General features: G+C 43.8%; 1 protein-coding gene across 1 annotated transcript in view; it reads left to right on the top strand.

The window, feature by feature from the left end:
* The window catches only part of LRRC1 (leucine rich repeat containing 1), a gene marked incomplete at both ends in the record, with an annotated part of 106,571 nt that overhangs the window by 32,529 nt on the left and 55,605 nt on the right, over positions 1-18,437 (top strand). Inside the window, one exon of the mRNA XM_080934020.1 lies at positions 8,551-8,668. Within this exon, the coding sequence (XP_080790146.1) occupies positions 8,551-8,668 (118 nt within the window). The remainder of the gene's footprint in view (positions 1-8,550; positions 8,669-18,437) is intronic.

The raw sequence follows: 18,437 nt of genomic DNA, 5'->3' as shown, positions 1-18,437 counted from the left end.
CCCCCGGCCACCCAAGGTCAGTCCCGAAAGACTGATACCACAATGTGTGTGGAGGGGCGGCCCTGTCTCAAGCAGGTAGCAGAAGCTGGTAGTATCATAATGGTCTTTCGAGCATGAAAGATACAGGTCTGAAGGGACCATGGGGGGCGTGTGTCTAAGTTTCAGAGAGCTCCTGAGGCCTCACACTAAGTGGCAAGGTGAGCATCCCTGTAACGAGACTCCCCGGGGAGGCGACTGAGCGGAAACCATGAAGGGAAAGCCTAAGTTGCAATGGAGACCTCAGGATGCTGGAGTTCCCAGGACCGTGTGATGTGCCGGGAGAGAGCTGCAGTCATAGAGTGGAATCAGCCCTAGGGAGGTGTCGGAGGAGGTGGATGCAGGACAGTATGCCTATGTCTGCAGAGCCCGCTTCAGTGGCTAGTGGCCCGTTTTAATTGTTAGTACTCTCTTAGTTGATCTTTCCTGGACCATCCGCTCTGCCTAGCCCCTGTCGCCCCGTCATCTCTCCGTGGTACCACCAGCCTGGCCTTTCCATGCCAACAGCTTATTAGGGTTCCCAGTAAAGTAATACTGCCCTAATGTCTTCTGGTTTTAATCAAGAGTTTCTTCTGTCCAAGTGATTGCAAATGCCGCTGTCAACTTTGTCCACTTCTCTGACCAAGCACAAAGAACGGAGCATCCCTGGTTTTGTGACTTTCGAAGTGATTTATTCCTGAGCCGTTTCAGCAGTGGTGGGGGAACCTTGGGCATCTGCATCTTTATTAAAGATTATTAATGGCGAAAGTGTGATGGGGAATGCAAGTGCCATGAGAATATTTCAGTATGCGAGCAGGGATAAAATACTGAAAAATTGGAGACCTATTTTGAGCAAAATAAATGCAGCCCCTTTGTTACAAATGCCCAAGTGCACACCTGCTAGCACTCAGTGGGAGCGGATTTGTCTGTTTAAAACTGGCTCCTCTGAGGCTTTAGGGCTATGGAAAGAAATGAATGAATGGTTATTTCTTTGTTGCACAAAGGCTTCCTGTGCAGCTAAATACAAATCTATTAAGTGTTATATTGTAGGGTATTAATCTGCCTTCTGAGCAAATAAATTGGCAAGCAAATTATTTTTCCAATTATAGAAGATTTTGGAAGGGATGGAGCCATTTTTTTCTCATTTCATATTTATTGACCATGTTAACTGTTTCCTATTCTTGAGTATGTGGATATGAGTTTTCTATTTTGTGAATCACTATTCCACATTCTTCTTTTTTTGTTATAAGTCGATAGTTTATAATTGAATACGTCTCTGGGATATGATATGGTGCTATGATCTGTGAATTTGGTGTAGATCAATTAAATAAATCTAATTGTATCTGGCACTCTTTGCCGGTTCTCTTTACTCTGAAGCTGAGGCTGGCATTCATTGTCTTGGTTAGGTTGGAAGGCAGCAACCACAGAGGGCCTTCCATCTCTGCCCTCCGCAGAGTGAGTGGTGGTTTTGTATGTGCGCTCAGAATGCTTGGCTTGCTGGGTGGGCTGGGATCTCGGGAGCAAGCCCTCTTGCAGTAACTTTTGGTTTTGAGTGTTTGCTAAAACTCTTTCAAAAATCAAATTCAATATATGAGAACAGCTTAAAAAAATTCTCGGCTCAACTGGCTCTTCTATTATTCTATAAATATTGTCCCTTCTCATCTATTATAATTTTTTGTTTATTATGAAACCTTTTACTCAGCTACTTTCTTGTTCAATTTCTGTTAGAAAAGTTACCACTGTGTGATTAGCTACAGAATTCTGTAGTGTTGCCCAGTTGTAATACAGTTCTCTTATAGTGGATCTGGACTTTCCACCTTAGTTTGTGGTGGACTCTTAGTTAGCAATATTTCCTCTGATTTTAAAAAACATGTTTTCTGTTATCCTGTCCAACTTTCTGCATTAGGTCCTTTTCATGACATACACATACACCTGAGACACATGTGTGTGCATATGTTCGAGTGTACACACACACACACACACACACACACACACACTAGTTTAAACCTCCTAAGGAGTGTTTGGAAGGAGGATGAAACCTAGCAAGACGAGGCTTCATCCTCCTTTCCACCGCCCCATTTGCCCTGCTGACATCTCTGTTAGTCAGTGCTGTCTCATCTGGAACTCCCCTACTTTTCCTAGCCTCTGTCCTGTTCTCTTAAGACATAGTGGGGCTCTTGTGCCTAGACCTTAAAATCCACCACATTTTATTGGTCGGTGCAAGTCACAATCTCTTTCTTTTTATGGTCCCCTTTCTATTTTCATAGCCTCTACACATTTATGCATATGCATACATTTGTACATACACACACTTAGATCAGTACACCTGTGAGAGAAAACATGTATCCATCTTTGAGTCTTTCACCACTAGTATGCTGATCTCTACTTTTGTTTACATTCCTGCAAGTGTTTGTCTTTGTAGTGGAATAAAATTATAGTGTGTGTGTGGGGGGGTGTTTCAGCAGGAGGGTTTTGCTGAAAACAGAAAGTTACAATAGTTTATATTGTTTTGGGATCTCTGGGACAGACCTGACCAGCTAGAGGGGAGGGGGTACCCCACACCTGACTCTGGGCTTTTTATGGCAACCTGTGGCTTCTAGGGTGGGTGAGCATAATAATCCCCTGTGGGGTAATTCTAATTAAAACTTATATTTACAGATTTTACACATATAATATTCATAAGATGCTTATAAAATACTAGGGTTCCATATGGCATTTTTACACATCCTTGGAATTAGTTATTCCTTCTCCAACCCCTTCTCTGCCATGTATGTCTAGAGTATTGAAAACTCACTCTTCCATTAGTTCATTTACTGATTGAATGACCTTTTGATGTGTATATTTGACTTTTTTATGTACCTTAGAGGTTAATTCCCTGTACTTCCTGTGATTGGAAGATGTTTCCGTGTCCTGTAGACTGTCTGTTTCACATTGGTGGTGGTTCTCTTTTCTTATATAGAAGCTTTTTAATGTCATGGATTCTGCTGGTCAGCGCTTGGGATCATTTGCTGTTCCATTGAGGTCCTTCCAGGAAAACCTTTGTCAGTGACTTTGAAGTGTTTTATGTGGGTTTTCCTCTGCTATTTTTAAAGTTTCAGGTCTTACATTAAGGTCTTTGGTTCATTTTGGATTGGTAGTTTTTTGTTTGTTTATTTATTTTGTTTTGTTTTGGGGGTAGGATGGGAGAGATGAACCCAGTCCCCTTTTTGTACTCATGGAAAGACGCATTACTCACCACCTTTGTTAAAGAGGCCGGCTTTCCTTCAATATGTTTGACATTGTTGTCCAGCATTAGGTGTCTGGCCGTAGCTGTGGCCTTACTTCTACATCCCCTAGTCTGTTTCTTGACTTAGTGCCAAAACATACACATTTAGTTCCCATAGCTGTAGTACACTTTGACACTGAGTGAGCATTACTTCATTACCTCTTCTCCTTCATGGATGATGCATGCTTCCAGGTAAATTCTAGGAAGTCTTCCTTAGTTCTGGAAGAGTCTCATTGGAGTTTTGTTAAGGATTGTGTTGCAGCTGCAGATCACTCTTGCTAACATGACTGTTCTCACAGTAGGAACAACCTGTCCATGAGTGTGGAGGTCTCTGTCTTGTGTTTCCTTCAGTAGAGGTCTTTTACCTCCTTGGTTAGACTTTTCTTTTGAATCTATTTGTAAATGAGATTGTTTCTCTCCCGATTCCTCCTCTTCAAGTTCATTATTGTGTATAGAAAGGCTGCTGGATTATGTGTGTTGATTTTGAATGTTGGCACTTTTCTGAAGATGTCTGGGGTTTCCTGGTGAAGTATTGGGGTTTTCCGTTATCTACACGCAGGGAAATGCTCACTCTGGCCCCTTCTGTCTTCTTCCTTGTGTTCTGTTGTCTTCCATCTAAGTTTCCAGTGCTCTGTTGGATAAGACTGGGGACAATGGGCACCTCTGCCGCCTTCCTGATTTCATAGGAAATGCTTTGGTTTGCACTATCTGTATAAGTGATTGATCAAAAAGCCAGCCTAACTGTTGAGGACAGGGGAAGGGATTTGATTTATGTTATATAAAACGCAAACGGGCAAATGATTTAGGTTAGGGATTGGAATACCTCCAACGTGGCAATAGGTGTCATTGTACCTCAGCCACAGTTGTGCACAAGCTTGTGGCAATCCCGACACTTGTTCCTCATGAGGACCCATGCCTGTGGTTCTTCTCTGCTCTATGGAGGAATTTCGTCACCTTGGGAACAACCGGTTGATGGTTGGCCATATCGTAACATGCAGGGATGCAGCCCTGTCTCAGATGCAGAAAAGAAGTATTAGTAGTACCAGAAGGGCAAAAGACCCTGTCAGATGGAGAATGGAAACAACATTTTGTTGTTGAATGAAAGGCGAAGTATCTGCTAGAAACAATAGTGGCTGTGAGAAGCCTGGTACCCTCTAACAACCTAGGGCAGTTGGGGTTTCTCTGAGTATAATTGCACAGAATGTGGTCTAAGTGGGTCAGTGAGCTGTAATCAAACATGTAGATTTGAAGAATAGTGCAGCAGTGTCCTCTGTCACATGATTCCTCAGTGCTCAGGCACCCTGCCAGAAGAGCCACACAGATTGTTCTTCATGTGCCCTGGCTGATCTGAGAAGCAAGGCAGAAGGGCTTACAGCTTACAAAGTCTTCCCTGACGGTGTAAGGAAGCTGAAAAATTACGAGCGATATGGTTTGAGTGACACCTCCTGAACTGTGTAAGAAAGCACACGATTTAGAACATTTGAACACCATAATTAGATCCACAAGGCCAGTTTGGGGAAGGACTGAGGAGTTCCTGAGGGTTCACTTTGAGATCATGGCATACTTCATTTTTTACAACTAGCATGAGCCTTCCCATGCTGACTAAAGCAGGGTTTGGGGCAGGCTATAGGTGAGGATGCTCTCAGCCCATGGAACAAAGCTATGATTTGTTTGCTTGTTAGGACCTAATTAGATGTGGGGATTTGGAGGCTGCCATCCTTGCTGTTTCCTGCAGCCTGAGTCCCTGGTTTACTTGATTTCTTGTGTCATGTATGAATGTGCCCCGGATACATGGAACAGGTGACGGCTCTGGTGCTTTTGCTATTCAGCCTTTCTTGGAAAACAAAGTGAGCTTTTCACACTTGAGTAAACACATTGATGGATTATGAGACTGTCAGACTCTGAACAATTGGCACCGGCTCAGTTATTCAAATATGTGACTCCTTTCAATGGCTTTTGTGTTTGCTAATGCTTAGTACAACTAGAATAAAGAGATTGCCGGCCTTAAAATAAATCTCAACTGATAGTTAAAGAAATCTCAAGGATTAGCCCCCATTGAACATCTTTTTCATTATCATATACGCCCAATTAGTAAAACCATTTGTGCAGATTCATAGTTCATTTAAATAATCTGTATTTTTTTAAACATTAAAACCAGTAGTTCATGCAGCATTCTTGTCACCTGACCCAAGTGTGGTCTGCTTCTACCGTACCCAGTGGACTTTCACTGTATTCTCTGGCCCGCAGTTAGCATGGCCTTTTACACAGAACCTGAAACTTTGCGTTCTTTTAGACTTTTGTTTGCATTCTAAACCCTTTTCAAGTTCCATTGTGTTTGGAATAGTCATTTTTATTATTTGCAGAACAATCTTTATTTAACAACTGGATAGCCTGTTGCCTTATTCACTATGTGCTTCTTGGTTTTAATTTTAACATCATAATGAATCATTCTTGCCTTTGCTGTTTTCAGCTATAGTATGAGGAGAGGTGCAAAGAAGCAAATCAGTCAACTTGAGAATATTTGGTCTTTTGTATGCTGTCCACTCGCTTTACAGAAGGCAGTGCTTCTTTGGATCTCTATATAAACATTAGTTCTTTTCCTCTTTTAATCAAAAAAGGGGAAAGATAACTACTAAATATTAGCATCTTATAATCAACATTTGGAACATCCTCTCATCTTAGTGTAGACTTTCTCTGTAAATTCATTTTCTAGTTTTAAAACTGCAGTGTATGCTATCATTCTTCAATTCTAAGCCATTGGGAACCATGGCAGTGAAGATTGCCTTTCATGTCTCTGTCCCTGGGCTTTTGAGAACTTTCTGCTCTGTGCTGTTTCTGTAGGTATGCTTCTATAGGCTTCCATATGGCCAATGGTTCATTTGCTCATTTTTCATTTGCATTATGTCCCATTTTGTAGATGTCCTTTAGTGGAAGTTGAAGATTCAGCACTCAGTTTCTTGCCTTTGTAATATCGACTTGACAGTTTTCTCAGTGTAGATGGAATAATGTTATTGTGACTGTTATGTATTCCTCCTAGCCCAGTCTTACATTTATGCTATGATTTTCTCTTCCTATGATATACATTTCCTGGGATTAACTCATCCCCATTAATCCCAGGATTAATGCTTGTTCCGCTGTCCCTGCTCCTGTCCCTGATTTATCAGTAAACATTTGGAGACGTGCAGGTCTCTTCTTTGTAGCTGCTGCCACATCAGAGGATCCTTGAGATGCGTCTCTATTCATGTTTTCAAATTTCCATCTGGGAGCCTATATATTTGGCTTCTGTGTAGACTGGTGGCTCTCAGGGCTTGAGGCATTTGGGAATCTCCTTGACTTCCTTCTGAGGATCTCCTGTCTTTCTGAGCTTTGTTGATTCTGTGTTGCAAGTGTGTTGTTGACTTTCAGTTTTTCGTTCCATCTGGCGGGATTCTGGGTTCCAACTCTATGTCCTTTCCCCTTTCCTTCACTGTCTTTGGAAGGTTAAACATTTAGTTAGTTTGCAGTATTCCTTAGTTGTGCCTTTTTCATTCTGTCTTAGTTGTTTTGTGTCACTGTGATGAGAACAGCTGAGAGGAACGAGGGGAGGAAAGATTTATTTTGGCTTACGGTTTCAGTCCCTCCTCGTAGGGAAAGGAAGGAGACACGTTTTATGGGAACGTGAGCACAGGGTGGGGCCAGTATTAAGAGAAAGGGAGCCGATGCCCAGGTCTGGGCTACAACTTTCAAGTTACGATTTTCCAGCTAGGTTCAGGTCAGATCCAAACACGTTTCTGTTGTCCTGACATTGTGCCCTTGGGAACCAGAAGCCGTGCCGTGCAGTTTCACGTGTTTGAATTCCTTACTATCATGTGGTTTATTACTTATCTCCATAAGTAATTCAGCTTTTCTGTCCCACCTCCCCATCATTTTGCCATCTTTTGAATTTTTGCCAAACTTCTTCTAAGGGGATATGTTAATTTTATTTACTTCTCTTAGATTCTTTTGTGGAGGCTACAGTATTTTTAAATTTCTAAGTGTTTAATTCAAGGTTTTCTTGATTTGGTAACATGCAGCTTCAGCTTGATTCACCCCCCCCCCCCCATGCTCTATGTTTTAGCAGATGAAGTTTTCTTTCGTTCTCTGTATGGTTCTGCGAGTGTGCCTGCATGTCCCGGGGGTGTAGATGCGATGAACATGTGTGAACACGTGTAGACTGTGTGTGCTGGGTGGGCACGTCACGCCAGCTCCTCTCTGTGAAGATTGGTATCTGTCTCTGTGCCCATGCCTGGGGTCCTGTTGTCCCCAGACAAGGGGATGAGCTCTCACTGATAGTCTGTGACTGTTTGTTTGTTTTTAAATTTTGGTTGCCTTATTCTTGTCCTTAAAGCCCCTGAATTTTCTGTTAGCTTTTTTTGCCTGGTTGTGAAGGACAGAAGACAAGGGTTTAGCTGTCTCTTAAAGACGAGTTTTCAATCACTTTCCCTTCGTTCGGAGGTACTTGACCTAAGTTCTTTATGTCTACTCAAAGCACAGCACCATTAAAAAAAACTTTATTGTTATTTTTCTTGAATTTTGCCTTTAAGAATTTTGTTGCATGATTATCTAGTTCCCCTTTGCTTTGTAGGTTAGGAGGCTTCGGAGGCTTATTGCATATTTTTATTATGTTCATTGCCGTATAGATTTTAGTACATCATTGAAGGCTGTAAGAGAAAGACTACACTCAGTCTGCCTCTGTCATGGGGATCCAGTGCAGACTTTTGATTCTTGATCAAAATATTTTTTTAACTTGCCGCATACAATGTGAGATATTAGATCTATAATCAATAGAATTAATGTATTATATTTAATATAAACACTTTTCTCTTTTCTAAATTCCATTCTTCTGTTTACATGTTTATTTAATATCACAGTTTTAATGTTAGTTCTAATCAGTAGATAATGGCAATCGATTCTCGTGAAGTTGATTGTTCATATTTTAAAATTTTTATTTTAAATAAAGATGGATAGGAATGCACAAAAATCGTATGTCCTGAGAGGAACTTTGTATATAAAGATATATTTATATTTTATATTTGTACATGAGGATATTTCATATAAGCAGCTTACTACTCAAATCAGATATTTTATATTTTTATATGAAGGTATTTCATATGAGCGGCTTACTACTCAAATCAGGGAACTGACATTGGTGCAGTCTTTATCAGTCTCAGAATAGAAGCTGAAATGTTCTGTGAGCTTGCAGGGTCATGCAAATATGTGTGAAACCCATGTAAAACCATTTTCTTTTTCAGCAATTTTTCCAGCTAGTCAAATTACGAAAGCTTGGACTCAGTGATAATGAAATCCAGCGGCTCCCTCCAGAAATAGCCAACTTCATGCAGCTGGTGGAACTCGACGTGTCTCGGAATGGTAAGAAGGCACCCATCCCCCTTGGGTTGTCTGTCCTCTGGTGGGTTTTGAGGCTGGGGCATGATTAATAACAATGAGTGTATAAAGGTTACTGGAGATGCTTTTTGTAGCTGTGGGAAAGCTGTGTATAGTTTTTCTGTGTATGGACATTGATGAGATTTAAATTTTATGTTTTTGAGACAGGGTCTTACTTTGTAGCTCAGCCTGCCCTTGAACTTGCAATCCTCCTACCTCAGCCCCCTAAGTACGAGGATCCCAGGCTGGCTTACCATGCTTGGCTAATAACACTTTAAGTAGTTGGTCAACATACTATTTACCAACACGGTTTTTGTAACTTTTAAAAGGAGCTTCAGTCTTCACCCCGCAAGTTGGCTGGAGACCATGTGACTTACCTTGCTCAGTTTGGTTTGCTTTGTGAGACAAGGTCCTTGTCTGTAACTCTCCTACGCACTGTGAAGCCCAGCTGGCCTCGAACCTGTGTCAGTCTGTTGCGTCAGCCTCCTGAGTACTAGGGTTATGGGTGAATGTGACCAGCACTGGCCCCTTTTACTGAAACTGGCATTGAAAGCTGCCAGTCAGTGTTTGGGTTCAGTCTAGAGAGGCCACGACACAGAAAGTTTCATCTCCTGATGACAGTGTAGAGTGACCTACCCCAGCAGACGGAGGTGCAGTGAGCTGTCTGCGCTTTTAATCAGGGGTCGATGGCTATGCTCTCCTGCATTTATGTGGCTGACTTTGAGTTTGGGTTTTACTATTTCACCTTTTCCCATTATTAAACATGGTACAAGGGAGATCCAGGTGCCTCTCCTGTTGGAGTAGAGTCTGGTTGGCATCCTTTCCAGATCCTGTCCCCCTGCTGCATACTGGGAGTAAGGGGAACAGCAGCTCCTGCTGTGTCCTCTCTAGGGGTGGTATTCAGTCTTACAAGGACCCTGGTTATTTCCTCAGGCTAGGGCCCAATATAGCTAGAATTATTTCTGTGAAGAAGAGCTGTTTCATTTCTCTTTCATGACACATCTTTTTTTCTAAAAACAAACAAACAAACAAACAAACAAAAACAAAAACAACCTGTGAGTTGTAGTTCAGTCTCTGCCTTTCAGACACTGTAGGCCCAAGAACCATCCTTGGAAGTGCATCATTGTTACAGTGGTGAAGAAGAAGGGCCCCTCCTTTTTATCTCTTGTGAAAACTATCTCTTAGTTTGAAAGTACAGGGGAGAAAGAGCCGTGTTTTAAACTGGCTTATGGGTCACAGAACAAGAGATAGCTCTGGTAACCTGGGTTTTACGTTTAGGCTGGGAGCATAGCGGACAGTCCAGCAGCTGTAGCTGATCCCATTCGGGTCCATCGGCCCTGTCTGACTGCTTCTGTTCTAGCTGCTATGTCCTTCCCTGTCCACTAGCCAGCTCTCTTGGGGCCACTTCGCTGTATTCCCCACGCAGGAAACTTTTATGTCCCATATCTGTGGACTTTTCTGCTTCTGTCCTTGCTGTGGTATCCATTTACCAGTGACTAAGGGAAGAATGGTTCTCCACGCTTACCTTTCTGTACCAACCATCAGATAGACGCTTCAAGATGGCTGTCCAGAGAGATGACTCCTCCCTCCCAGAGGATTTCTGGTCCTGAGCAGACTTTTTCTACACTGGAGTTTAAAGGGGGACCTGGCCTGGCTGGAGGTGCACCCAGGAAGTGCCTATAAGATAGAAAGGACTTCTCGTCTTAGCAGTAACCTGAGTTACTAACAACAACAGTAACAACAGAAAAGTTATAAAGCTGCCTGTTAATTTTGTGGAGAAGCAGCCACCAACTCGTATCTGAAATCAAAAAGTCTGAGGAAATAAAATGCATCTTTGGAATTGGAATTAGAAAGGAGAAATTAATTAAAGGGCTGGGAAGTACATGAAGAAGAAGGAGCAAGCGATTAGTTCTGTGTTAGAGGTGATGGGAACCGGTGGTGGCCGGTTACTTCCTGGTTGCACAGTTCTCAGGGCAGTACTTGTAGCTGGGGGGAGAGCGACATGCCTCTTCCCTGTGCTCATTTCTAACCCCAGCAGACTGACAAACGCAGCTAAGCATGCCTGAAGGTCGTGACGGGGCATACCATTACCTGCCCTGGGGATACTCACTTTGAACTTTAGAAACCTTGAATTCAAGTCATGCCTTTTGCAAGTGTTGGGGCCTTATGAAGGATCCAGCAACTCTTTTTTTTTTTTTTTCAAGTTCTCTGAGGTTGTTTAAAAATAGCCGAGGGCCTCACACTGTCCTAGAAGAGCCTTGCCTTCATTATCTGGCTGGCTAGAGAATGTGGTAATTTGGGGTGGAGGAGACAGGTCCATGGGCTAAGGGGCAGGAACCACCATGGATGTAAGAAGAATGCGGCATGGAGCATGGGTGGGTGGGTTCAGGACAAAGCCCTGCCGGAGTGACAGAGCAGAACAAGGGTCACTGCGTTATAACTAACGAGAGCAGGGTCTCAGGCCACTCCAGATGGGCAGGGCTCAATGTGCTTCCTCTCTTTCCCTTTTATTTACAACTAATTTTTTGGCAGATAAAATGCCATTAATATAAATTTCCAAGGCAACCGTGTAGATAAATAAAGGTCACAAAGCCTGCAGCCTGTTAGAGGCTGTGTGAGAACCTGCTCTGTCTACTCTGGGACACTGAGGATCTGGGGCTGTTGTCTGAGGTCTGTCTAGTCTTTGCTTTTCTGTCGCACTAATTGGAGCTGCCTCCCTCAGACAGAAGCTGATTGTCTTGAGTTCCCTGCCCACCAGGGCTGGTCGCCTCTTGAAGGCTTTCAATGGAATGACAGTTCCTGCGTTTCTAAAAGGCAGTGCTCTGACTGTGAAGGAAGAGGGCGAGTTGTTGGTGCCAGACCACACAGCCATTGGATTACTGCATGCTGAACTTGAACGTGCAGTGACAACCTGACAGTTTTGTTAAATTGAAGATTCTGAAGTAGTGGGTCTGAAGTGGCCTTGAGACTTGTGCCTTCGTTCCCAGGGGCTGCTACCCCTGCTAGGGGGTTCTGACCCTCCCAGGGGCTGCTAACTCTCCAGGGCTTTTGGACCCTCACAGGGCCTTCAAACCATGCCAGGGGCTGCTGACCCTCCCAGGGCCTTCAACTCCCATTAGGTGCTGCTGACTTTCTTAGTCTACCAGAAAGACAGTCAGTAGCAGTATTTTAGAAGTCAGCACCCAGACTTGTCATAGACTTCCTTCAGGAGTCTTACACGATTGTGAGCCTAACTTCTCTGCCTCAGACAATCCTGCACCTCTGCTTGTAAGATGGGTTAGTCCATGACCATCATGGTAGCGAGGCAGGCAGGCATGGTGCTGTACCAGTAGCTGAGAGCTTGTGTCCTGATTCACAGGCAGCAGGCAGAGACTGGGCCTGCCGTGGGCTTTTGAAACATTAAAGCCCACCCTCAGTGGCACACCTCCTCCAGCAAGGCCACACCTCCCAATCCTTCCTAAATAGACCACCTACCGAGAGACAAATACTCACTATATATCAACCAATCCGGCCACTCTTGTTCAAACCACAGCAGCACTTAATTCTAGATTATAGTGGTTATTTTAAAAGTGAACATAGAAAGCAGCTGGGCTTCTGTGCATAGAAAATCATATTCTGGGGCTGGAGAGATGGCTTAGAAGTTAAGACACAAATCTAAATGAGCATATTTTATGCTTTTTGCTTGATTTTTTTTTTTTTTTTCTTGCTGTTCCTCAGTCTTTTTGGTTCCTGTCTAGAAGAATCTCCTTAGGGTACCTAACTTTCCCATTTTGTACCAGAACACAGAAAATTTGAAGCATAGTCTTCTTCTAATGTGGCTCCTGTCTCATTATCAGCAAAATTGTACTGAATAATAGTATATTTATGTAACATTGCCTATTTTTCTTCTTTTAATTAGCAAGTCCATAATAACTGAAAATAACCTCTGATTATATGTGTGTGATGTATTTTGTGTCTGTGTGTGTGTATGGATAAGTTCTTTATAGGTTCTTTGAAGAATTTCTCCATTTTTTTATCCTTATCATTCCTTCTGTACCTCCAACCCCCAACACCTGTCCCTGTCCCTCAGTCTTTACATGCAGAGTTGCTTATTGATTTTTCTTTTACCCCCCAAATACTGATGGGTTTACATCCAGCAGGCTGTTGTACGCAGGCTGTTGTACGAGGCAAAGCTAATCACAATTCTTTCTCCTGGAATAAAATCATAGCCACCGTAGGGCAGTGGCTTCTTTCCCATGCAGAGCATCTCTGGAGTTAGTGGCATTGTTGCTTACAGCCGGAAAGTGCCAGGCCGTGACTGCTCATACAGCTTGCTTCACTGTGGTTTTGAGGCCAGTGGTGCTGAGCCTTGGGGCGGCTGAGTGCTGGATGGCACCTCTTCGTGGATAGTCACGTGCTCTCACGGTTACATAGCATGTCAGGCTAGACAACTCTGGGAAAGGGACAAAGGACCTTAGAGAGAAAGTCTGGGAATGAGAAGCACTAAATGCTGTTAGTTAACTAGCTCTTGTCTTTGTTTATAAATGTTTGTGGGGGAAGGGTACATTTGCATATGTGTGTGTGTGTGTGTGTGTGTGTGTATGTGAGAGGTTGATGGTGGATAGCTCCCTCAGCTGCTCTCCATCTTGTTTTCTGGCAGGGCTTCTTGCTGATCCTGGTGCTCACTAGTTAGGCTGTACCAAATGGATAGTGATTCCCAGAGAGTTTCTTGGCTCTTCTTCCCTAGCACTAGGATTATAAAGGGTGTGTTTCTGCACCTGCTTTTCCTTTCCTTTTTTTTTTTTTTTTTTTTTTTTTTAAAGCATAAATGCTAGTGATTTGAATTCACAACTTCATGCTTCCGTGGCAAGGACTTTCCTTACCCCCTTAGTTTTTTCTTACCGAATACTTAAAAGTATAAGGCTCTTTGTTAAGTTCATCTGCCATTTAAAGAGGAAAACTCAAAAGTACTACAGATAAAACTACATGTAAATGACTGTTGTACATGTGTGTTAAATGCTAAAACCTCATAGCACCTCAGCTTTCAGTCACTGGAGTTAATATGTCAGTAAGATGTCAATATGTCAGTACACAGAAGAGGAAAAGCTGTTGTGGTTTGATGTTGAAATAGGGTAGGCTTTAATTATTGTTTAAATGTACTTATTTTTTGAACTCAATTTTTTATTGTAAATAAATATTTGCTTTAACAATTCCTACAGCCTAGTTACAGAATTGCTTGTTTTCTTTCTTGGTTTGCTTCGAGCAAGGCTTCGTGTGGTCCAGGCAGTCTTGAACTGGACAGTGAGCAAGTGGCTTTCCCAGCTTTCTGTCACTTGTTTATTATAAATACATTTGCAGTATTGTTGTAGATCTATAGAACCAGTGATATCATTAAACATAAAGCTATGTCAGTGCTTACCTATTGGCTCTCCACTGACAGCCTTAATATACAGAGGGCATAGGAACGGTAGTAAATGAGCTCTACAATTGCACAGATAATTGATTGGTGTGTCACAGGGAACGGTGCCAGGTTAAGGTAGGAAATCCCCACTAGTTGCTATAGACTGATACTTAAAAAGCCTGGTGTTTCAACAAAATGGGGTGATTTCATTACTGCTGAATGTACAGTGTAGCGTGAAGGATAGTGTACGGGGTAGATGCTGAGGGCTTCTGCACCACACAGCTTCATAGATCTAGGCTTCTCCTTGTGGAATTGCATTGTCATCCAAGGTCTCCGAGGTCCTTATGGGAGACATGTTTGGGTTTCTTGGCTGAAAGGAGCTGAGAAATGGCAGATAGCTAGAAGAAAAGAAGGGAACCCTGGTTCCCGGTCCAGCACAAGATCATCTGAAAACCTGGTTTTTAACATTTGTTTTAGTATCATTTTGTGCCAGAGAAAGAACACGAAGAAGAGGAGGGGGAGGGCAGTACGCGGGGACCACCTCACATAGTCGAGAACACTGAGAAATTCATGCTCTCCTCCCTCGGGAAACTGGAGTTCCAGGAAATGAACGGAAACTCTTGCATGGTTCTTACGTTGAGGAGTGTGGTTAGCATCATGGACTGTGTCTGTTTAAGTGTTTATCTCACCTGGAAGCATCCTCACACACGCCCAGAAAGACAGTTTAGTTTGGCACATGGTGCTGTAGTCGAGTTGATGCATAAACTTGCTCACACCTAGCAAACACTCATGCAAACAGTCACAGCCACACAATCCTGCCGTAATGTTACCTCCTTCTAGCAGTGAGCCCCACATCTGTAGGAAATACCCATGCACCCCAGAACAGAACAGAGTAGTGCTCTTCCCACATCTGTAGAAAGGACGCACATCCGGAGACAGGTAAAGATCATCGGTGGCCACTGAGAGTTAGTAGACAGCCTTATGCTAACAAGGCTGATTTCTAACTTGAAACCTGAAACTTAACATTAGGATAGAGTTGAAAAGTTGGTGTTTTACTTTGGTGAATCCTTGAAGCGCTTGACTTAAGCAACACGATGTCATTAAAGGATTTGGAGCCAGCGATTGTTACTTAACAGATTGATTGCTTTGGCCTTTCTAAGTCCTAGTTTGCTTCATCTATGAAGACTTTAGGCATTGGACTAATGAAGAGGCTGCCTGCAGTGCTGAGAGCACCTTGTGTGGAGGACGGACCGCAGCAGCAGGCAGCAGTTAGACCCGCCCGCTTTCCTTTGGCCATGAAAATCTGAGATAGTGCTGAGGGCCAGAATTCAGGAGTTGGTGAGGACGCAGCTGAGAAGCAGCTGAAGGAGTGACAGACATGACAAGCAGCGTACACTGTCACAGGCTTGCCCTTTATGTTTACCTTCACCTGCGTCCTGTGACTTGGGGGTACCATTGTGTCAGGATGGTTTAGGAAACTGAGGCTTGAAGATGTTATCGCTAGGCACCATAAGAGAGTGGCGCTCTTTTTGGCTTGTGGTTGAAGATAATAAAGTCAAGGCTAATAGTTTGTTCTACGTTTTTAGAGATGTGAAGTTGTCAGTTTCTGGGTGAACTACCTCTGAATTGAAGACAGAAACAGTTTTCCTTTTTGGTTTTCCAGAGGGAGTTTCTTAGTTTTTTCACACTTGTGCAACAAAACAAAAGCGGGAGATTTTGTGTTTGTAGTTGAGAGGCTGGGAAGTTCACGAGCCGAGCAGATGCTGTATCTGGTGAGGATATGGTACTGTCTGCTTTGAGGATGGCACCTTCAGGATGCCCTGTGGTGGCAGAGTGAACAAGGGACCTGACTGGAGCCTTTTTTATAAGGAATAAACTCTCCTCACAACTTGTTCACTTCCCAAAGGTTCCACTTAATTTAGTTACTTTGGTTACTAGGGACATCAACACTAGATGACACCATGTTGTTTGTGACCATTTTGAGGCCAGTAACAGGCTCTCATCCAGAGAAGAAAGGCACAACACAGTAGTTCTGAGGTAGTATGGTGCTCTTGTGGCAAGAGATGGATATATTTCTAGGATCCAAGAAGGGAGCTCAGAACGTACATGCTTTGTACCTTTAAAGGAAAAAACAAAGCCATTAGAGAGCAGCGAGTGTCCCTCAGAAGCAGGTGTGGCTTTCCCCTCTGACTCTGTGGGCTCTGGTGGCTGCTGACCAGCTCACCCAGTGCGCCTTTCCAAGGGTGTGGCTGTCCACTGAGCACTGCTGGGAAAGTTGGGATTCCTGACGTAGATGCCGGGTGGTGCGAGGTCGGGGTGGCATCGGCCCTCGGTGTCACTTGGTTGCTGTAAACTTGTCCTGGGCTCTGAGCTCATTGCCATGGCTCGTCTTGTCAGTCCACAGGCTTCCTTGCTCCTTACCCCAAAGGGGACTAGAGGAGCCCTGCCCTGGGAAGGTCATCGAGGTGACTGTGAGGGCCACAGCTGTTTTAGTTTGAGCTTTTTAGAGTATTAAGGAGAATAGCAACAAAGAACCAGCTCTGTGAATAAAGGACAGCCGCGTGGATGTCCTTTGCTGGCAGCTTTACTACTGTGTACCAGTATGAGGTACAGTCCTTCATATGTGCTTTCTCATTCAGTCCTCAGAGCATCTCCCTGGCAGCAGCTCTTCCTCTAGAGATGCTAACACTGAGCGTGGGTTAAAGGCTGACTCCAGTTGTGTGATTTAGGCGTAGAGCTGGTCTAGGTGTTCTCGTTCTAAAACAATTACAATTCTGCTCCCTCAGTACGACATTTATATTCTTTAGCCAGAAATAATTGTCATTAATATTTTCGGATTTCCCTTTTTATTACTTGTTTCACAAAATTGGTATCATTTATCAATAGATGTGCATATACTGCTTTTATTTACTTTATACATGTTGTGAGCGTTTCTGGTGTCAAAATAGGTACTGGCTCAGATTAATCCATGTAACTCAACTATTTTTTTTACCTCTGTGGAGAGACATAACTTTAACACCAACGGGAAGGCTCTAGATGTCCAAGCTAAGGCTGGCGTAGTGTAGCTCACACAGGAGAGAAGTTTCAGAAGAGTATAGTGTGAGCCAGCCGGGCTGCGTGGAGAAGGATGAGCCTCCAGCATTAAAGTGCTTGTTTCAGTTCCCACCATTGCTGGAACCTGTTGGGGGACCACGCTCACCCTGTGGCCCTGAAGTCATAAAGGCATGTGGGGACATGTGGGCAGGAACAGGCCAGGGATACGTGTGTGACTTTCTAAAGTGCCATGAAGCAATGTGTTCTCTGTTTACCCACCATTGTTTACAGAGTGCCTGTCGAAAGGCCATGCACTTGAAGTATTTAACTTTGCTGTCAACTTTCATGTAATGGTGTTGCAAAGCGTAAGGACCAGGCTTCCCAGCCACCAAGGGTGAGGATGAACAATGGCCCTGGATTTCGTCAAGCAGGGGAGGCTAAGGACAGCTTCCTCAGAATGGAAACAGTTAAGCTCTGGGGAACGGGCAGTTGATGGAGACAAAGAAGTTTTCTCACCTGTGCTCCTGAAACTGTGATGAGATTTGGCTTAGAAGGCTCGAGGTGATATAGAAATTTGGGGAAAATGAAATACATTATTGGAGCCAATGAAAGATTACACTAGAGACGAAGGCAGCCACAGATCTGAAAGGCTGAAGAAGCGCAGACGCATCTTTCTGCACACGTTCCGTAGCTGTGAAGGTGGTGCTGTAGAGTGGTGCGCTTATCTCCCTGGACCTAGCAGGAGGCTTGAAGTTATTTAAGGACCGGGTGGACCTGTGAAGGAAACCAGACAAATGGACCAAACCTGAGGGCAGCTGCAAGCCGGCAAGATGGGGTGCTGCTGTGGGGGCAATGGGAGTTTATACCTGAGATGACCCTCAACCCTCACCTTGAGAGATGGGAGCCGGTGACAGGATGTCTCCTGCTGTGGGCACATGAGGGTAAGGTGACTTTGTCCGTGGAAAGGGTCCATGGCAGCTAAATATGAGGACCTGAGATTTAAAGGGTGCTTTTGGGGGAAGAGATGAAGGGCTGAGACTCTGCCATCTTTACTGAGGTCTGATGTTCCAGTGTGAACGAAACCGCTCTGAGGAGGAGCTAAAGCTGCTGGAGAGACAGACGAGCCTGAAGAACGTTCTGTAAAGGGAAAGAACGTGGGGTGGGCTCTGGAAGAACCAGCAGTGTAGACTGACACCATAGAAAAGGTCAGACAGGGAATGACAGGACAGTGGTTTGCAGAGATGCACTGTAGAGATGAAGCCAATGCTTTGCAGATTAGGCTGTTGTCATTGTCATAAATGAATCCATTATGCGTAGCCTGTGGAAGGACAGAACCCTGGC

Source organism: Micromys minutus (assembly GCF_963924665.1).
Source record: "Micromys minutus genome assembly, chromosome: 21".
In the NCBI taxonomy this organism is placed as follows: domain Eukaryota; kingdom Metazoa; phylum Chordata; class Mammalia; order Rodentia; family Muridae; genus Micromys; species Micromys minutus.
Note: the sequence above shows the minus strand (reverse complement) of the source record. Positions and strands in the feature narration are given on the sequence as shown.